The sequence below is a fragment of the Schistosoma haematobium genome, chromosome 1 (genome assembly GCF_000699445.3).
Source record: "Schistosoma haematobium chromosome 1, whole genome shotgun sequence".
NCBI lineage: Eukaryota > Metazoa > Platyhelminthes > Trematoda > Strigeidida > Schistosomatidae > Schistosoma > Schistosoma haematobium.
This window is the reverse complement of record NC_067196.1, coordinates 69,525,563-69,549,475: the sequence shown is the minus strand read 5'-3', so window position 1 is coordinate 69,549,475 and position 23,913 is coordinate 69,525,563. Positions and strand designations below refer to the sequence as shown.

At 31.4% G+C, this 23,913-nt stretch overlaps 1 protein-coding gene across 1 annotated transcript in view; it reads right to left on the bottom strand.

The window, feature by feature from the left end:
• The window catches only part of MS3_00001987 (uncharacterized protein), a 205,025-nt gene that overhangs the window by 161,160 nt on the left and 19,952 nt on the right, over window positions 1-23,913 (bottom strand). The window contains exons 2-4 of the mRNA XM_051209532.1: window positions 6,033-6,092; window positions 4,135-4,256; window positions 2,479-2,651 (exon numbers count right to left, since the gene is read on the bottom strand). Of these exons, the coding sequence (XP_051074986.1) occupies window positions 2,479-2,651; window positions 4,135-4,256; window positions 6,033-6,092 (355 nt within the window). The remainder of the gene's footprint in view (window positions 1-2,478; window positions 2,652-4,134; window positions 4,257-6,032; window positions 6,093-23,913) is intronic.

Below are 23,913 nucleotides of genomic sequence, written 5' to 3'. Positions count from 1 at the left end.
AAAAAGCATCATCATGCCCAAACCTTAGGTTCATAGTTCATATCAGAATGCTAATAAATAAATCACATATCTTAGTGAAACTTTATAATGTGTTTTGTCTCATATAATGGTTTAAGAATAGTTATGGGTAATATTGAAACTGTTAATGTTGAATACAAAATGGATACCAGCTATTTTTCGAAACTTGATAATGAAACCATTAGAAAATTAATGATGATAGGAGCATGGGTTAAGCCATATAGGTAAATAAAGGCAGATTCTTTAATCATAAGTGAAAACAAAGCATGTAGTGAACAGAATTCGAACACTAGGTATGCTTTATTTGTTGCTTTACCATTCTAACCGGTATTGATGATCATGCTATACGTATTAATTCAGGTCAATGCAATCTAAACACAGTGATTTTATTCAAAAGTAGGTTCTTGATAGATATAAGCATTCAGTAAACCGTTAGTGATTCTGTTTAAAAAGGAATACTGATAATAACCAAAAAGTAGAAATATACTTAATTTATTGAAGAAAATGAAACGATCTACCACGTGAGCTTTGTTTAATGATTTAATGTAACCCTAATAAGCAGAGTAAAGTACAATTAGAAAACAGTTTTAGTCAAATATCTCATAAATTGTAACAAAGAATAAAACATCAATGTTACATGTTTTTAAATGCATAACCCTTGAAAAGTACACTAACAAACTGAACGGATTTGTAGATATATGGATCTAGAATATTTAACTCCGCCTGTAGCTCTTCTAGAGTTACTGCTGGTCCCAAGCCTGGGTAAAGGAGGAGGGTTGGGCATGGGATTAGCGACCCCATCTCGTAGAAATCTAACTCGCTAGAAAAACGTCAACCAGAAAAAAATAATTCAAGTAGTATCTAGTATATTTACCACATTTTAACTAAAAATTCATCATCGTTTTCAAGAATAAAACCATGATGTTTACTGATTCGAATATAAAGTAACTCTATATACACTGATTGTAATAATACTGTGATATTTAGAATCAGTCCTCAGGTTAATTTCAAAATCTACAGGTATATCAACTCTTTTATAAAATGAAAATTACAATGACTAGTAAAGGTGTCTGTTGGTACTATCCTAACAAAAATAGTGTTATCCTTCAACAAATACTTCAACTTCTAGAAAATGTACTTTCCAATATAATAGTTGTAGTATATTATTAGATTGATTATAATTATGAACAAATGGTAATAAGTCTACTTCACAATATGAGACCAATATTTCGGGTGGGTAATAAATACTAGTTTCCGATTATTATTTAAAATAATTTCATTATCTCGTATATTAAAAGAAAAACTGCAATTATTTAAGCTGAAATGCTTAGCAACTCACTAAGAACAAAGTTAACAAAAAAATTGATTTTTCTAGAGCTCTTCATAATACATTAGATGTTTATGATGAGACAAGTCATATCTATCAAAATGTATGGGTGGACAACTTTATTTGTATAGACTGTAACGCTAGGTATTTGTAAATTAGGATTGTTTTTTTTACAAAAAAAAGGAATTTTGTCAAGTACGTAAACGTATTTTGCGCAATAAAACGTTATTTATTTGAAAAGCTTTTTTATATTGAAGAATTTACTTCAGGAAAAAATCATTGTTAAATTACATTTTACAGAATAGATAACAATCTATCAAGCTATAACATCTTAACTAACAAAATGGGCCGGTAAGTTCGTTTTGTCTCTTCATGGAGCAAATTGTTATTTGTGACACGTATGGAGTTTTTAAAAAAAATGTGCTACTGAAATGACATCTAATTCACCGAAGGATTACAAGGTATTTGAGGGCTACACCTGTTATCCACCTACCAATGAGATAAAATAAGGTCAGTATATTGACATATATTTAGTCACATTATATTGCTTGCAACTAGAATAGAAAACACATCAAACATATACCTTGTTTATAAATAGTGTTATTTTATTGTGAAGATTTATTCAAGATTTCATTTTGTCCTAAAAGGAAAAGTATTTGAGATCACTAGGTCTTATTAAAAAAATATAGTTTTACCTGTACAATTTCATTGATTTGTACAATACAAATGCTTTGATTTGAAATCAATCAACTGTTTAAAGTAACTTTAGATTGTAAATTTTTGAACTTTCACATGAGATTCATTTTAAACTTTCCGCTTCTTTGTTGCTTATAATACAGAAAAACAAATCTATTCAAATTTAATTTATACATCACTAAGTAATACTGTTAAAAAGACGAATTATACAGTTTGTTTGAGTTTTATGTCTACTTTTCGCTTTATAAACATAATGCTACAATGAAAAACTGCTTATAACTCAATGTATAACATAGAATAAGGTTGAAGAGAAATTAATCTGACAATGAAATGAATACTTAATTTAATAAGCATTCATGCATGAAATAAACATGAAATTATTTCTTAGAATAGAAATTTGCAATTCATTAATATTATGAAGGTGTATATGAACTGACCTGCAAAACTGGTTGGCAATCTCCAATAATGGTTGTTTCAATCGAAATGCATAAGTTCCTGGTGAAGCATTTAAAATAACATCATTCACTCCATCGTAATTAACATCTTCATATATTGGATAGAGATTTAGTTCAGATAATTCAATATCTATGTGAATTCCAGAATTTCTTATCTGTTAATAGATTTGACAATAGATAGAAAATAACTTTTTGTTTAATACAATATTATAAAGATTGAGTGAAAAGAAACTATTCCATGAAAATTTTCACATTTTTAAATCTTAATAAAGCAAGAACAGGGACATTAGTGAAACTATATGAATTTATATAGTTTACGATTATCTTGAACTTCTTACAATCTATATGAAACTCTAAAAAAGTTCTCTAAATTATTATCACACTGCTCATAGCAATAATCAAATTTGGATAAATTCCCGACATATGTCACCCTCAATTATGTCTATCAGTGTATACATATGTAAAATAGTACATATACTGGGACAACAGAAAAGAAAGTAAGCGTCTATATTACACACAAGTGTATATCATTTTCATTATTCTAGCTGTTTATCATTTACTTGACAGTGAGCATAATATTGACTACTCAAAATCAATAAACAAAGGACCTTAGATGTATCGTACTTTGCTGAAGCCATTGTTCTCAAGAGAATCAAACTAATTTTATGCATTCTAAAAGACACAGTTATCAGTCATGCTTGCCTTAGTAACTTCAGTTTTAAGAGTTTGTTCAGTAATGTTAGTCATATTTTCTTTTATTACTATTATTTTACATTTTCTTAATTGAATACACGTATTAGTGATGGTAGTTGGAAACTTATGAAAAGTGAAAGTGATAAATGTTTCACTGAATTTATTTAAGATACAGTCCTTAAAAATGTACTTAATATGTTCAGTTAGTTACGACTTTCTTTTTATTGACCAATAATTTTTATGTTATAATGAAATAAGGTTGAGTGGAATTTTTCTGACTTATTTCAATGCATTAATAATTTAGAGAATATAGTTTGGCGTAAAATTAACCATAAAACTTCATTTTACCTATAATGTTTATAGTAAACACAATTAGGTAAATTGTAGAGAAAATTAAGGAATTCTCATCAGCCAGTAGTAACACATTACTTTATATTTCCCAACTCAAGCCGATGTTCAATCCGTCGTTTGATTAACCCTTCATAGTATATCATTTGTTTGTTGAAATGTAATCATTAGAGTAACGTATTTAGTCACCCGTTTTAATGAACTAAAAAGTAGCTTTTTCATCTTAGTCTCAGAGTGAAACGTCTAAATTCAATGGGTTATACGGGTTTTCAAATTTTTTTTCAATAACTTATAACGTTAGTAATGTGCAAACATAAATACGACGTGGGGTATCAGAAACATTCAAGTCTAGGCACTTGAAAAATATGCTAAAATCTTCTGACATCACACATTATTTCATAATTTTAAAATAATTTTCAATGCTAAACGAAGCAAACAGAATCATGTTATTCACATAACGACTGAATTATGTAATGAGAATTCTTTCCAGATGTTGAACAGAACTATGACAATTTTTGAAATAATAAGTAAAAAAAACTCCCCAAGTAAATTATTTAATAAAAAGCAGCACATATTCATTAAACATTATGTACTTACTGAATGAAATTTTAAAACGGAAGCAGTTTCATTTATTACACTTGATTGGAAAATATCACTGACTGTTAGTAGGTTTTCGAAAATCACATTTTTCGACACTAACAGCTTCACTGCTTCCTGATCTAAAACGAACCCCGGGAAAATGACACCAGATATAAAGCAAATAACTTTGAATTACAAATCAAACAATAATGTTATTAAAGGTAAGGTTATTGAGAGAACACATTACTCGTTACTTCACTTTGATTATTATAACATGCAAATATCATTTACTCAATAAAATCAACTAAATCGTCTTTCATATGGGAATTTATAATTATTTAATGTGCCCAGATCTAGAGTACTTTGTTGTATCATGCAACCTATAATCTTACAAGTTCTGTGCTCTTTGAACGTCACTGTACCTTGCAATGTACTGAATTTGATCACTTTGGAAGATTTATGTGTAAAATGGACTAGATCTAATCGTTAGTTATTTAATGGAGTTATTCTGAGTGAAGATAATATGACTAGAATAATAAGTTGTTCATACTCAGTGCAGCTGAAATTACTCAAATTACTGTATTTTATATATAATATTTGACTATACTGCTTACTAATGTAAAATGAATAAAATGTTTTAAAGAAACAGTTCATTTGTTTATCTCATATGATAACTAGGCTTCTTTCTTACACAAATGTCGTTTTATTGACTTTAAAACATTTTATTAATCTTTGTACATTCTGTAGTTAATCTAAGCTTATGTACCTATTTTTAATAGATCACTGACGAGGTTAATAGTTTGATAGTAATATTGTTATTGATAAGTGCCAAGTTTGTCTGAGCACTACTTAAAACAAAAATCCTTATTCCAAAAACTATCAAATGATGTACATCAAATATTAATATGTGTTAAAGCGTCAATTACTTCTCAAAGTTCGATATACATTGTATATAAGCTGAACTACAATATAATGCAGATTGTATTTTAAAAGTTTAGGCTGTTTGAATGCTAGTCGAGAAATAAATTGTTTATTATCTGTAATTAACTTTAGTTGATAAAAAAAACATTTAAGGTGTCGGATATGTACTTTTTTTTATTCGACCAGATATCCTAAAACAAATACTCAACTATTATTTGCATTTACTAAGTATCTTCATAAAGAAAACGTATTTCGATATTTTAAAAATATTAAAACAAATTTGTGTTACGAACATGAACTAAATATTGTGGTTTGCATTCGTTGTTTTGGAAATGAGTTTTTAGCGTGGTTTTGAATTTTAGAAGAGTATAATATCAATGGGGCCATATTCCGACAATTGAAGAACATATGCAACTCAAAACAACTTCTAAACAATATCAAATTCAGAATCTTCAATATGAACTTTGAAACAGTCCTACTGTACGCAGCTGAAACTTGGAGAACTACTACAACTATCGTCAAGAAGGTGCAGTTATTTATAAATAGTTGTCCACACAAAATACTCAACATCCACTGGCCGGATACCATCAGCAATAGCCTTATCTGGGAGAGAACAAACCAGCTTCCAGATGAAGAAGAAATTAGGAAAAGACGATGGAAATGGATAGGACATACATTACGCAAATCATCAAACTTCATCGCGAGACAAGCCCTAACTTGAAATCCTGAACGGAATCGGAAAAGAGGAAGGCCAAAGAACACATTACGTTGGGAAATGGAATCAGATATGAAAAGGATGAATAGCAACTGGAAAGAGCTGGAAAGGATTTCCCAGGACAGGGTTGGATGGAGAATGCTGATGAGAGGCCTATACTCCTTCACGAGGAGTAACAGGAGTAAGTAAGTAAGTAAGTAAGTAATTATAATATCAATCCATCAGATCAAATGAAAACATAAAAGGAAATGTAAATAAAAGTTTTTTTTCAATAGCTTACTTTTTAGCTTAATTTGATACTGTTTGGTGTTTCCGATAGTATTCATATTAATAAATATATCTGAAATTAAATAAAATTTGAATATTTATATGAAACAATGAAATTGTGAGTTTATTAGTTTTTATATGAAATAATAAACTATTTTGCCTTTAAAATATGCACATTACTGAATAATAATATAAACTATCATATGTTGTTTACTTGTATCTTCCCATTGTAATTTAGGACTGCAATCGATCAATTTCTTGTTGGCATATGTTCATCATGTGCAGACTGCTTCGATATTGCCTTAGGTCACAAGCTTTATCATAAAAGATGGAGAATGGTTAGCAGTGGAATCTAGACGTGCGTTTTGTTCTATTTGGGACTTGTCAACTGGATATACCTGCGTCTCAGAGTTGATATCCACTCTAGGACTCGAACTCAGTACCGTTCGCTTCAAACTATCATGGTTTAATATCATCTTAAGAACTAAGGTCTCGTTATATCTACAAATCAGTAATTTTCTTCTACTCGAATCATATAATTTAAATTCAGTACAGAATACTTTGGAAAATTTTGTATGAAATTTTTAACAACTGGCTGTTTGCCTAAAACTTGATTAGTTAAAACATAATGCTATACTGAACCACATGACTACAATTCTTTAGTCTAATAATCATTGTTTATCACAAACGTTTTATATTGTTTCCGTATGTCTTATTTATTAAAACTCATAATACAAACTTAAGGTTTCATATTTGAAAGGTGATAGACACTTGTTACTTCATTGATTTTACTTCATATACCTATACAACTACCACATTTGTCTGTACTGAAAGCAGTGAAATGTTGTAATGAAGACACGACCAAGTAGAGATAAGTCGAATAACATCAATAAAACGAAGTTACGACCGTTAACAAAGATAAATCCAATGACAATGATAACGACAAAAAGATTTCAATGATAAGATACTTTCTCAGTACATAGCGTATTAAACAAATAAAATGAAATGTGTATTTCGTACAATGTTTTAGTCTGAGGAAAGGTTTGACCTAGTTTAACTACGAAGACAGTATAATATTTCATGGGATTATAATAATTTGTTAAATCTTATAACTTTTCACCTGGTATTTTTAAATTGAAATATGCAAGAGTTATATGTTATCCAATATATATTTAATCTAACAGTTGATTACATAGGGTCAATTGAAGTTGGATCACTATGGAAAACCTGAGTGCATGGGACGGCTGTTTCGTCCCAGTATTGAACTCCTCAGAAGTGCGCATCCACAATCCCGCACACGAGGCTCGAACCCAGGGATTTCGGTCTCGCGCGTGAACTCTTCACCTCTAATCTAATGAAACGGCACTCAAAGGTATTAATGTCTAACTTTAATCAGTCCACGAAATTGCGCCACCATTTATCTATAAATGCCCCGTATTTTTATGCGTTTTTGTTTCATGAATATATAAAAACTATTTACACATGACTCTATTTTTAAACAGAGAATATTTTTTGTAAAATCTTTTTTGAAAATATATGTGATTCGGAGACTTAATAATAGATCTATATTAATCAATAAGTAATCAATCTTATTATCAATAAGTGAGTAAATTATTAATCATTAGTAACGTAATGACTGAAAAACAATGAACAAATTTCATGTACTTTTGCCATGAACTGATCTAATCATAAAAGTAAACATCTGTACGTCTCTGTGGCCCATACAATAATGAAAGTGATGTTTAACATTGAGTTAAGTAAAATGCAAAAAAAAGAGAACAATACATTTTAAAGATGAGGTAAATTACATGATATTCATTTATTGCATTTCTTCAATAATTCGAAACAAAAAAGATACTACATTTTCTCTATTCATCTAACTATTCACCGTTTAAAGTTAACAATTGAGTGCTCGCGCGCGAAACCAGTAGGTCCCAGGTTCGAATCTCGCGGGAGGCGAGATCATGGATGCGCACTGCTGAGGAGTTCCACAATAGAACGAAACGGTCGTCCAGTGCTTCCAGGTTTTCCATGGTGGTCTAGCTTCAACTGACTCATGATCTTAATCATTGAAATTACTATAATATCCACAAAACCCATCTGAAGTTAAAATCCTTTTTGATGATATACAAGTATAAAATATTTTTCGTACAAATATACTAATATACTTCAAAATAACAAATACCGCCATTATATTTACTCTGTTAAAGTATATAGTAAATCTTATATGGGACTTGACAAATATTTATGTTTATTTATTTTAAACAAGACAATAATAAATTCATTCAATTAAATAATTAATAAACGAACTACCATTCCTCTAATATTGTCATATCTACCGCCAAGAATCTATATGCAAAAACGGCTACATTGATTGGTATTAATAATTTTTTTACCGTAATGACTTTTAGATACTGAAACGTGAAGGCTATATAACTAGCATAAATATATGTAGTGAAAATTGATTCAGATATGGATTCATATTTTGATTTTAATTTCAAATACTCAATTGTATTTACAATTGATTGATCACTGAGTGGTGATCAATGTCATGTCCTTTTTAGTGTAGGACGAATCCTAACAACAAAGTTGTAGTGTGGTCACTAATCTAGGTGACTTGACATTGCATGCACTTTATTGAAGTTGGGCGACACAGAATCGAATCTATGAGGGAGCATCAGTTCCCTGAAGATTTCAGGTACACCTTGCTGTTAAGTGCCATGTGGTACGAAACCTAGGTCGAGGGTTTCCTGATCACTACCTCCAATCACCATCTTCACACAATTGTATCTTATTTTTATTCAGTCCTTCGAATTATTTTAAATGTTTTTTGATTATATTTGTTAATTAGGTTGTCATAAAATAGTCAGTCGTTCATACATCTATTGTCTTTTGAGTTTATTTTACGTTTTTACTAATAAATGCTGACAAATAATTATTAAATGAAATATTCGGTTGTCTAGCGGCAGTTTAAATGATTTGTATTATTTGTTATTGGACTGTAAATTGAAGAACTATTTACAGAAATGTAAAGACTATATTAAAAAAAACACTTTTCTTTGTTAAGTATTCTTCATAAATGTTCCTATGACTGCCTAAAAAGTTTGAAGGTAAGATGTTTTGTTGACAGTTAAATGTAAACATTAATCTTTAGATGCAATCGTTTGTGTTACTGAAAGAGTTCAGTATCTTTAATTCAACTGAAAAGTGTAGTACAGCTTATTAAACAAAAAATGTTTTACTGTTCAACCAAAGATCATAGTGAATGTCAGTAAATGTACATCCATTGACTAGCATGGACAAATAAACAGAAATTATACTAAATATAGTCACCTTTTAGAAATTTAAACTAATCAGTATTCATCGAGCAAATCCGTTCCTTTTGTAATCTGTAACTTTTCGAAAGATATTTGTTCACTGACGAAGCCAATGTTAATGCAGAATGTCAAAATGTACTTTTTTTAATCAATGAAATATATATAACGTTAAAAAACCCGATTGTACCTCCATCTCATCAGTTTAATTTAAACGCACAATCACAATATTTGGATGTATGACGAATTAGTTACTGGTAGTTTAGTGAGTATATTTACCTGAATTTTAATCTACATCGATCGAATAAACAAAATACTGATTCAAAATGTTATGAATGCCTAATTTATTGGCTATCAGATTAGAACATATATCACTGAGATGGAAACCCATAAGCAACTAGTGATTAATCAAGTCCATCCGTTACATATATATGGGTTATTCTATATGAAAGGCAGACATACAAGGAAATGAGAAGCATAAGTAAAAAAAAAACAAAATGTTGAATCTCTTAGATCATACAGTAATTCACAAGTTCCATGAATATAGTTCATGCAGTGAGACATATCTGGTCAAGCACTTTGTCATTCTTGTTTAATACGAAAAATGCGAATAACTACTGACATCAGGAACCCATATCATACACATTTCTTTAAAATAGATGATGTTTTAATATATTTATGTACCTCAAATCACGAATTAAACAGTTCAACTCTCTCTGATTTCGTAAAAATCTTGATTTAGTGTTAGTCAGTAAAAATTAGACTTATAGTTTTCTTCTTCATGGAAAATTGAAAATGAATGATTTCATTAATAACAATTTACTGTGAAGTTCCCTACACAAAGAATAATTCATACGTAACATGTAGGATTACAAAATAATCCATGATAAATCCATGATACATTTCTGTCAGATGACTATCTTAACCTGTGATTATCAAATAACTGATCATTTATAGAAAGGGGATTAAAATTAATATGTACGGAACTTTATGGGGTATCTTTCCTTTTACTAAGCTTAATTACAGGCTGTTATATTATATAACTAATACTATTGGAGAATTAAAGTTAATCAATATTATGGATCCCGCCATAGTGATTTGAAAACTTTTAGTAAATTAGTAGGTTCGGAAATATTGACGTCATTATGCAATTCTTCTTTGAAGTAATAAAAACCTAACTCTTGTCTTGTTTCACTATAGTTTATTTAATTTTTAATACTTTTATCAACTTATTGTGTTTGTTCTCTAGTGATGTGTTTTGTAAGGATAACTGTAATCTATATAAAGTAATATAATGAGCCAAATATGAAACTGATAAAAAGATAATACATAATACAGTACTCAGTGGAAAAAATGGTTGTATACAAAAAAGTCTAACTTTTGCAAAAAGTTAAAAAGTGAAGAGAAATAACGAGTTAGTTTATTGAAACCAAGTGATTTATAAATTCAAAAAATATAGATTTAAACCGATTTAGTGACCGATATCCACGTTTTATTATAAACATACTAAAACATACTGAATAGAGTGTTTTGATGATCTTTAGTGATTAGTAATAAAAGAGAAGCGTGAAGAATCTCTCATAGAATGCTTCATAAATGCATTTAGACGGACAGACAGATGAATCTATTCCACATTGCCCATATTCTAATTATCCACAAGTCAAACGTTTGAGCCTAGAAATAATAAGTTAGATCTATATTTTTGTTATAAGCATATAAACTGAAATTAGACTAGCTAGAAATTTCCCTCTTAGTAAATTATTCGCTACGTAAAATTAAGTCATTTGATAAAGTTTACTAAGAAGCAAACCAATATGTTGAGTGCCAGCTGAAGTACTATTTAAATAGTTAAACATGGAAATCATGAGTTATTTATAAAGTAGAATACTTGAGTCATAACAAAACTGTAGTTGAACACACAATCAAAACAAGACGTTACAATTTTTATGTACAGTAAATAGATTGTGGCTAGTAGTGGAATTCAGGTCGCGTTTCTCGTTATTTCAGGAATTTATCAGATGGGTTTATCTGCATCCTAGCGTTATCGTTTGCACCAGGACTTGAACATAGCACCTTTTGCCTTAAATATTCCATCCGTTATCTTCTATGTTAGAGTCCAATTACCAACTCACCAGTACAATTTGCAATGAAATTCATATCATAATTATTATAAAGAATTTTAATTATGCCGTCACTGATGTTTTCACTGAATTTGATCAGTATTTGTATATATATGTCCATTCAATTTATGAGTCTGAAAAAGTAAGAAACGCGCGTCTCAGATTACACTGCTAGCCACAACCCATCTGTTTTACATTTAAATTGTCACAAACTAGCTGGCCGTTTCGTCCACTGAGCCGTCATCCAGTGGTGTTAATGTCTAACTTCAACTAATCCACGAAATCGAGCGACACACCCACCATTGTGTTCAGTGATTTACTATCTCACAACAGACCTGGTTGAACTCCACTGGTCACTACTTCTCACTAGAACTCCAGGACATACCTTTTCAAGTCAGTCACTAGTGAGCACATGTTGATTAATATCAGATGGGTTTTGTGGATATTATAGTAATCTCAATGGTTAAGATCATGAGTCGTGGATGCGCACTGCTAAAGAGTCCCACAATAGGAAGAAATGGCCGTCCAGTGCTTCTTGGTTTTCCATAGTGGTCTAGCTTAACCATTGAAATTACTATAATATCCACAAAACCCATCTGATATTAATTCTAGATATTTCCAACTGGTTTTTTGCTTTATCAATAATTCTTATTCTAAATAGGATACTTTACTTATTTTGCTTGACTGTCAGTCAATTAAAATTCTTCTATAGTTGTTTTAATCAAAATATATATGGATTGGAAGAAAAATTATTATTGAAAATCTATTTTCGAGGTCTTTTTTTACTAATTGATGTAAATTATCTTCTCCGATAAGACACAACATGCATCAATTCAATCACACTTGACGGAGACGATTTGGAAGATGTAAAAACCTTTACATATTCGGGCATTATCATTGATGAACATGATGGATCTGATGCAGATGTGAAGACGCGGATCTATAAAGCAAAAGTAGCGTATCGACGATTCAAGAACATTTGGAACTCAAAACAACTGTCAGCCAACACCAAGTTCAGGATTTTCAATACAAATGTCAAGACAGTTCTACTGTATGGAGCAGAAAGTTGGAGAACTACGAAAGGTATCATCTAGAAGATACAAGATTCAATTAGCAGCTGTCTACGCAAAATACTTCGGATATATTGGTCAGACACTATCAGCAACAACCTATTATGAGAGAGAACAAAACAGATCTCAGTGGAGGAAGAAATCAGGGAGAAGCACTGAACGTGGATAGGACAAACACACATTGAGGAAAGCACCGAACTGCATCACAAGATAAACCTTCACATGGAATCCCCAAGGTCAAAAAAGAGGAGGAAGACCAGAGAACACATTACGCCGAGAACTGGAGACAGACATGAGAAGAATGAACGACAATTGGATAGAACTGGAAAAGAAGGCCCAGGAGAGAATTCTGGTCAACGGTGCGCGCTACATTGGGAGTCACAGGCGTAAGTAATTAAAGTAAGTGATAAAATAACTTAGGTAACTATTAGAATTTGGTATTATTATTAGGATTTATCAGTATTATTCATAAGGTTGTAACTATTTATCTTAGAAATACAAATTTAAATTCGATAGTGTATCTTTGTGAAAAAGAAACCTTTTTTTATAGGTAGTGTTACCAAGGTTTGACTTGATAATTTTGAATATATTTGTAATATCCAAATGAGTTAAAACATTAAACTTTCTGACATTTCGTAACTCAATATAAGGCATTTCTCCATAGATTAAATTACTAAATTAAATTAAACCCCAGTTTAAATAGTAAGAAGGAATAAAGTAAGAATATCAAGTGCGATCAATCAAAAACAGGTCTGACGTGGTAATACTATTATAATACTTTATTCCCTCAGTTCAGTTGCAAATGAAGGAAATAGTAAATCGACATGTTAATTTGTTAACAAGGAGTAACATAAAAACCTTCACTATGTTTTATTTTGATGTTTTAATTAAATTACATGTTAGCGGAAATAATTACTGATAATGAGAATATTTTTCAGAGTTAATCAATAACTCTGTTTTATCCACAGCTCTACATATTAACATAGATTTTTATGGTAGACTATTTTACTAACTAACTGTTGCATCATTAATGTGAAATTTTAAGTGTAATTTACAAAGTTATTTCCTAATTTAAATTTGCCATGTTATCGGATTCTGTATTAAAATTAATTTATGAAACCGGTTGTTTAAATATATTGCATTAGACATTTTGATAAGTTTTTTTTTGAAAGAATATTTAAGGTTATGGGCACTCGTCTCAAAAGTATTTGTAACATACAATTACGGTAAAAAGTTAACTTGACAATCTCACCATTCCTTGATACCAACAGAATCATTACAAGACACCAGAATGGAACAACTATTTTCTCTTCTTTGATAATGCGACCTCTCTGTAATTCCCATTTTTGATGCCGCTCGGAATAAAGTTTATTACATCCATGTCTCACACAGAGCTCATTAGCTTTAGACCGCTAGATTACTTACTTACTTTACTTACGCCTGTTAATCCCAATCGAGCATAGACCGCCGACCAGCATTCTCCAACCCACTCTGTCTTGGATCTTCCTTTCTAGTTCGGTCCAATTGTTGTTCATTCTTCTCATGTCTATCTCCATTTCCCGACATAATGTGTTCTTCGGCCTTCCTCCTCTCGTTTGACCTTGGGGATTCCATGTGAAGGTTTATCTTGTGATGCAGTTCGGTGCTTTCCTCAATGTGTGTTTGTCCTATCCACGTTCAGTGCTTCTCCCTGATTTCTTCCTCCACTGAGATCTGTTTTGTTCTCTCTCATAATAGGTTGTTGCTGATAGTGTCTGATCAATATATCCGAAGTATTTTGTGTAGACGACTGATAAAAACTGTTAAATTGAAATTTATTGATTTATTTCGATCAACAAAATATGTCTTAGCAACTATAAATACATAATAAAAATCATCCAATCACGTCTACACAGAGTTTACAGTTCCGCTATATCATACACATAGTTCCCTTTATCATTTTTAAAAGAGCAAGAACAAAGATTTTAGCAGAATAGCATGAATTAATTTTATTTCGTAGGTTCTCGTCAGCTGCTTACAACCTGTGATATTTAAAAATCATCATAATTACATAATGGGTTTAAATTGCTTACTGAATATTGTAAATATATATCCAATGCGAAAGAATATTCTACAAGATTAATTGTGACAGCCGTTCAAAAGTGGGTTAGAAACAATTGATTACATAATGAATAAACATTGATAGGAATATAGTGAGTAGAGTTCAGTTGAAAGATTATTCATTTGAAAGATAGTTGAAAAAATAAAATAGAGTGAATGATGTAATAAATGCAAAAGAAAAAAGAAAAAAGGAAAAAAAGATTTTAAGGTGCAGTGAAGGAATATTTGTCACCAGGGCAAGGAAAGTTTCGCTATACGTATCATATATTTAAATACACAAAATAGAAGTACCAATCTCATTTTAACAATGATAATGATAAGAAACGTTTTAAGTACATTTTTCACTTTTATGCAAGTAAAATACAAACAAGCTATCACTTATTGGAAATAATGTTCCATCTAAAATCTTATAGATTCCATTCAATCTTCTAAACATATTACCAAATTCCATAAAGAAAAAAGAATAGTTTAACTCATTTTCTTAACGGTTATTTAAATGCATCATTTATGTAGACAAAAGGAATGTCATAACAAATAAAATATACAAACTAAATTCTATGAAGTACTAAATTCATTTAATTTCTATGGACAAGTTTCAGATAAATAGGCGGAATGATATTTTGAAAAGAAAAGAAATTTCATCATTTAAGAAACATAATTTTTTGTTTGTTTTTCAAATAATTAGGATTTAAATAAACTGAGATTTAAAGATGATCGGATCTAACATGAAATAGAAAAATAACATTATGACTGATCTAACACTTTTAACTTTATTCATTTATCAATCTGTTGAGTTTTTTTGTTTTTTTGTTCGTTCTATTCCAAGGAGCATCTACAAAATAATATACAAATAATTAGTCTATACTTTTCGGATAATTTATTATACACTTTTCATTCTATTTAAAGAAACGACCATTAAATTCCTGTATTTATGCATATTACAAACTCAATTTTGACTCTTTGGATAATCGTTCTTCATACTGATCTAACAACTGTAATTCACTAGCTAAAATATACGACTAGATCTTATATTCTTTCATTTACTTGTATTAACATTAAGTCACTTATTCTGAAGCTGTTTTTTATAAGGATTATGAGTAATCCTACGTACCTTATCTTGTTTTAATAACAGTGTTTTATCAAATAATGTTTATGACTTTTATGTCTATCTGTCTTTCGTGTATTCATGTGAATTTTTTCTCGCTTTCATAGTTCAATATCCTCAACCATTTATTTCTAATAATTTATGTGAAACAAGGGAAGTATTTCAAATGGCTACACGGTATGTTATACAAATTAAGTTAATGGTTGAATTCATGAGTCGATCTAAATTAGACCATCAGTGAAAACATGGAAGCAATGGACGGCCGTTTCTTCTTAATATGGGAATCCTCAGCAGTGTACACTCGACAGTCCGCACATGAGACTCGAACCCAGGACCTTCAGTCACACGCGCGAACGCTTAACCTCTAGACCACTGAACCGATATTCAATGGTGTTAATCTCTTACTTCAAACCTAAGCTGTTACAGTCTCACTAAAACTCCAGGAAATTCATCTTGAGGCCATTCACTAATGAGTACATGATGATTATTATCAGAATACGGGTTTGTGGCGATTGTAGTAGTTTTAGTAGTTGAATTCATGTATTTCACAACTGTTTTGTATCACTACGCGTAAATAAATCACTAGGTTGTCATATAAGAAATTAAGGTATTCCTTGTAGTGAAACTTCAAACGATGTGTACATAAACAGATATGGAGGACTAGTAAAATATTACGACTTAAAACTACTCAACATCAACCAGGAATGAAAAATCATGGCTTGAATTTCACAATTCAATTATTGCATAAGTGTGATATACAATTTCGTGGAAGCATATCTTTATTATTTTACTATGGAAATCCATGTCACTCGAGATATATTGAATGGCTAAAACAATATCATAATTTACTCAGGGCAGTCAGTAGTTTAAGATGTCAACCTGGGGTAAAAACATTCTATAAACACCAAAACTGATGACGAGAAACAATTTTGTGTATATTAATGAAGAACCTATTCGAGATTTTGTTGCACCGCAAATAGATTTTAAGTTGTTTTTGTCGGAGCTCCTTTCAAACAATTCAGTCTATTGATTTATTATAAAGTTGCCCATAAATTATTGATATTCTTTTGAAAAACAACTTTAAGTTCATCAGGTCGAACTCCATCTCAATACGGAAATACAACAAAATAATTAGTTGTCTCTCAGTTAGTAATTTTGAGTTTTATTATACAACCAGAATATAAACCAATAAAAAAATATCTCTGAATGGTTAGGATATACTGTGATCGTCATTACAAATAACATAAAAGCAGAACTGTTACTTTTTATTTAACCTCTATTATCAATTGGAACATTGACTTCACTTGGCAGAAATTGCGAAGCTGTTTCATTAGCAAACGTGAAACACTTGCATATTTGCACATTTGTCATTATGTTAAAACAAATTTTTAGTCTCATTATATTTTCAAGAATTTTTGACAATAGAAAAACAACTTGCAAACAGTGGATAATAAATTCCCCAGTGATTCACTTTACCATATTTCTGCTTTATTCTATTTAGGTGTAAATTCAAATGTAACATTTGGTTATTCTTAATCCATTGTTCAGTCTGTCAATTTCAATTAATTAATTTTATCACGCTACTATGACAGTGTATAATGAATCGATTCTTCTGAAATTAAAAATGAATAAATCATATCGAGTAAACTGACTAAATGAAATGCGTTCCGGAAAACATTTATCTAAATTTTTATCTCATAGTTGCAGTTTGGAAGATGATTTGTACATAAACTATTAAAACTAGGAGTGGAACATTTACTGATTATCCATTTGATATATATGTATATATATATATATATATATATATATATAATTAGGCCAAAACTAAGCTAATTTATTACACTGCGAATAATTACAACAAAGTATTCCATACATTTTGCACACTTAAAATTGGTCGATATCAATGAAACTAACCAAATTGATCCATGATTATGTTTACAGAACTGAAATCACTCAACATTGGAAGCGGTTATTAATTTTCTTTAATACATAAGCATCATTGTCAGTTAAGCAAACACAATGTTTGACAGGATCAATTAGGCTATTTTGTATCGACGGTTAAGTAATTCTAACGTTATGAATAATTCATAATTGAAATAAATATATGTACTGATGGTAAAAAAAAATACTGTAATTGAATAAATGATAGATTGACTGTACTAGCAAATTGTGTTCATTGTGAAACATTTGACTATCGAAAAATACATAAACTATAAGATTTCTGAACCTTATTATTATTGTTGTGAATGGCTTTATTCAATATTATATTTTGGTACAATATAGAATTCTCAGCACAGGGTATTTCAACAAGTTTCTTATGCCAAAAAAAACAAAGACAAAAAAAGGTTCAAAAAACCCCCAAAACTGTACAACTTTTCAAATTAAAGACATGTTAAGAATGCAGGTTATTGACTAGGTTAACTCTAACAACCTGTTCGTCACAGAGTATATTTGCTAGGTATGGTATTATAGAACTTTTATAATTTTGCTTGCGTGCATGAATTTGAGTGTAATTACGTCTCGTTCAACCAGAAGATATACAAGGAGAAAGATAAGAGTGAAGGGGATGGTTAATATCTGATAGGATAACATCTTCCAGGAGTTTGCATGACTTTAGATGTCTATCCACAACCATATTAATTATGACCTCGAAAGATTCACCACACATCTTGCTAACTGCCTTCAACACTCTCCGCAATACAACAAAGTCTTTTCTCAAAAGCCCGGGAAAGAATAATGGAAAACAGTAAACACAAACTTAATAGTAATTAAACAATAAAGTGACATGAATATGCTATCACAAACAGTAACTTTATCAGTGATTGCTTTTTACTTTAAGTAAGGAATTATGATTTTCTACCTCAGTAATGAAACAATTTAAACGCAAATAATTAGGCTATATGAGATCTATTATGACATAATATGAATATTATATGTTCGCTTGGTTATTAGATACTTTATTAATGATTAACTTTGTATCACACTAGTAATTGAAGGTAAATAGTTAGGAAGATGTTAATATTTACAAATGATTACCTCTTTTATCACACTTTTAAATCAACTGTCATATGAACCACTAAAAATTTTGATGAAGTTAGATTGTTTTTTCTGTTGCATCACATGAAAATTTAAACAACTGATGTTCAGATTTCAGAAAAAACCTTAAACAGGAATGAAAGTCAAACGTCCTATATGATTAGAATTACGAAGTGTTTGATCGAGTTAATAGATCGATTGTTGTTGTGAAAAACAAAATCGAACAGTTTTTTTTAAAATGTTTACCGTTCGAACATTTGCTTTGACAACTACATTAGTTTATTTAATGAAATACATTTTAAATTATGTATCCAAATACTGTTTCTATGATAATACTTAGTTAAGAAACTTTGTAAAAACTCTCATACTTATCATTACAATCTGTGATTAAAATATAGTTACAAACAATAAGCTTTGAAGATTCTATTGGTTTCCGAATTAGCTATTTTTGTTCTAATAATAAAGGCGAAATTTTATTAGTGAAAGCGTTTGACACTGATGAATTTTGGCGCCTAAAATAAAATAAAATTTTTACATTGAATATTATAAATTTTAATATAAATCACAACACATATAACTCGGAAGAGTAGGGGATTCCTCTTATTGAATAAAATTCATGAGAAAGTGTATTTTCCCAATACTTTTCACGTTTAAAGATAAACGTCCTCTTAAGTTATTTATCCGTCCGACTCATGACATAGTTGATGAAAACACTTAATTGTTTTCATACTGATAGAGTTTCGATAACTTCGTACCACTAAATAGTAACAGAATATGCTTACGATGTATTAAAAAATTCATTCATATGCAGTAATTGTGTTTTTATCATGTGCATAGATTATTTGCTGATCAAAGCAATCAGATATTGCTAATCTTCCACATGCTGATATACTAGAAAAACAAACTCCCTGAAAGATAGGGGTTATACAGATGAAGCTCGAAGTACGAAAATCACATTTACGAAAGTAATCTCATCAATCTAGCACCATCGGAACATCAAATTATGTGATTACAATGACTGCCACCCAAATCTGTGACACCACCAACTATAGCAACGATGACAGTAAAGATCAATTCTATGAGAGGCTGCAGTCAATCATGGAGAAGTGCCCAAGAAAGGATCTCAACATTCTGATGGGAGATCTAAACGCCGAAGTTAGAATAGATAACACCGGATATGAACACATCATGTGATAACATGGAGAGAGAAACGAAAATCGGGAGAGATTCGAAAATCTATGTGCATTCAACAGACTGATTATAGGCGGAAAAATATTCCCACTCAAACGAGTACACAAAGCTACATGGATCTCACCGGACCACACCACTTAGAACCAGATAGATCATATTTGTATCGATAAAAAATTCAGTAAGACAAGGAAGATGTGAGAATCAGGAGAGAAGCTGACATAGCTTCAGATCATCACTTTGTGGTGGCCAAGATGAAAGCGAAGCTAAAGAAACATATGACAATTGGGGAAACGATATTACAAACGCTCAATACTAAATTCAACGAATTCAAGATAACTCTCAACAGCAGCTTCAAAACCTTACAGGATCTGCTGAAAGAAGAAGAAACGACTATGCAGGAGAACTAGAAAAAGATCAAAGAAGCATTAACTTCAACGTGTCAAGAGGTTCTGGGCTGCAGTAAGCATCATTATAAGGAATGGATCTCTATGGAAACCCTGAGCAAGATTCGAGAGAGGAAGAACAAGAAGGCAGAAATTAACAGCAGCCGAACTCGAACAGAGAAAGTCAAGACACAAGCTGAATACACTGAAGCAAACGAGCAAGTGAAGAGGAGCAATAGAGCCGAAAAGCGAAATACGTGGAAGAACAAGCAGGGACCGTAGTAAAAGCTGCAAGAGAAGGAAATATGAGACAGCTATGTGACACAACGAAGAAACTAGAGGGAAAATATTGTAAACCAGAGACCGATGAAGGACAAAGAAGGGAAGACAGTCACTGAGATTCAGGGACAGAGGCGCAGATAGATGGAATACTTCGAAAAGCTCTTGAATAGACCAGCTTCTTTAAATTCATTCAAAATCGAAGTAGCACACACAGATCTTCCTACAGATGTCAATCCACCAACGACGGAATAAATAAGAATGGCCATCAGACAAATCAAGAGCGGAAAGGCAACAGGACGTGACAATATACAAGCTGAAACTCTGAAGTCAGATATTGAAGTAACTGTAAATATGCTTCACACTATTAAGGAAGGTTTGGGAGGAAGAACAAGTAACGACGGACTGGAAAGAAGGACACATCATCAGGATATCAAAGAAAGATGTGATCAAATGTGAGAACTACAAAGGCATTACACCAATGTCAATACCAGAAAACGTTTTCAACAGAATGTTACTGAATCGGATGAAAGTCGCAGTAGACGCCAAACTTCGGGGTCGACAGGCTGGATTCCGTAAGGATCGATCGTGTACAGATCAAATCGTGACAATACGAATTATCACTGAACAATTAACTGAATGGAACTCAATACTATACATCAAATTCATTGACTATGACTGCGCATTTGACAGTGTAGATAGGAGAACTGCATGGAATCTTCTTCACCATCATGTAATTCCTGAGAAGATCATCCACATCATTCAAAATTCATACGACAGCCTTCAGTACAAAGTGGTGCATGGAGGACAGCTGACAGATGCATTTCTAGTGAGGACCGGAGTCAGGCAAGGCTGCCTAGTCTCTTCCTTCCTCCTTCCTTTGATGGTTGACTGGATTATAAAGACCTCAACATATGAAGGAAATCACGGAATAAAATGGATAACTCGGAATCAATTAGACGATTTGGACTTCGCAGATGACCTGACCCTTCTATTCCATACACACGAACAAATGCAAATGAAGATAATCAGTTTAGCAGCAACCTCTGTATCAGTGGGCCTCAATATACACGAAGGAAAAAGCAAGGTCCTCAAATACAACACAGAGAACGCCAACTTAATCACACCTGCTGGAGGTGCTCTGGAGTGTGTGGAAACGTTCACGTACCTGGGAAGCGCCATCGATGAATTTGGAGGATCTGATAGAGACGTGAATGCGAAGATTGGCAAAGCAAGGGTACATTCCTACAGCTAAAGAACATATTGGACCCAAAACAACTATCCGCCTACATTAAAGTAAGAACTTTCAACATAAACGTCAAGATAGTTCTATTGTACAGAGCTGGTACTTAGAGACCTACTACAACTATCACATAAAAAGTTCAGATACTTATAAAGTGTTGTCTACACTTAAGTGGCCCAGGATCTGACTCCAACTATATCGTATGAATGTTTGCTGTCAAAATATAAATCCTGTCTATTCTCGTATATAATGATTGACTTAAATCGTGTTAGTCAATAACGAAATTAAATAAGTCAAATACGAGAATGGATTTCGAATACATATATTTTGTACAATCATTGATCTAGACTGATATAATCAGAGGAACAAAGCGAAGCGAAATGATGCTTGGTGAAGGCATATGAGACAACCCCATTTTGTCAAGCGTTAATCAATCTTCATATTCACACAAAAATAAGCTACAGATATGTGGTGAGTAGAATAAGAAGTGTAAACACATACGCGCTCATATAAGAGCAGTCAAGGTTGATAATTGAATAATTAACACGGCGAAAATCTGACTCAAGTAGAATTAATAGATTGGCCTGTCCAAAAGCTAGAATAAGGTATATGAGCTTAATATAATAACCGATACTACAACACCAGATACTCATTGTCCGTTGGTCGGACAAAATCAACAACACCTACTATGGTAGAAAACAAATCAGCTTCTAGATGGAGAGGAAATTAGGAAAATACGCTGTAGATAGATAGGACATACATTGCGGAAATCCTCAGACTGGATCACGAGGCAAACGCTAACTTGAAATCCTGAAAGCAAAAGGAAAAGAGGCTGTTTGAAGAACACATCGTTCAGAGAATGTGAGGCAGATATCGAGAGAATAAACAGCAATTGGCAAGGGCTGGAAAGAAGAGCTCAGAACAGAGTTGGTTGGAGTATCTTGGTCTGGGACCTATACTCCATGGCCTGTAACAAGAGTAAGTAAATAAATGAAAGATAGCAAACACTTTTAAAATATTCATTTGCAAGTATTACTGGAGGATACTATACGAATTCACTATCGACTAATTAGATATCAATACAAGGTTTATTGATTTCTAGTTCGAAAGAACTATGGATAAAAAAAACCCTAATTTTTTCATTTTAGTATAATCTCAATTAACGAATTACATCGTAAGCCCAGATAACATCGTTTTTCTCTTTTAAAGTTTTCAAAACTAGAAGAAACGTTTGATCTTTATTCAATTTAAGTTCGCTTTAGTTTCTTAGGGTGTAGGCCATCTTTTTTCCACTGAAATGAAGGTAATTAGCGAGATTTTACAGTTTCGTTTTCTCATAAAAATTTTTTTCATCACTTTAAGCTTTTATTTTAAATTGCAATGAGAGTGTATTATTTTAATTAATTAAATGTTTACAGTCTAATAAACGATGTTAGGATAAATTGAGGATTTCACACAGTACAGTAAGTTGAAAACTTTATTAAATATAATACTAAAGCAAAAAAAGAATATCAGGTTAGTTATGACAGATCATTGTTTGCAGTTAAATTGAGTTACAGGTTGTAAAGCTAACTGATAAAGAAAAATGTGAGTCCTCAAAAAATAAGATATTTCAGTAGAACCTCTTAAATGAAATGAGAAAACGATTAGTGTAGCTTAAAAGTGTTAATACAGTATTTTTTTGGAGTTGTAATTTAATTTAGCATCAGACTAACAGAAGTCCTCGTTAAAACCAACTTCAAAAAATAAATTCTGGAGTTTCAATGAATTATTATGACCAATGTGGTTCAGTCATGTAGAATATGAGACAAACCATTATGAATAATGGATGAACGTAGCATAATCTTGCTGGTCGGTTGAATTTTGAATTCTAAATCAATAAATAATAATTAGTGGTTTAAGGACCGAGCTCCCTTTTCTACGACAGAAAGTCTTTTGTTAGATTCCCTAGATGAAACAGCGATATTTAAAGCAATTAGTCCCTTTGATAAGTTTCGATGGTGTTATAAGAAGACGAAGATATCAGGTCTATGTGATACATTAGCGCAAAACA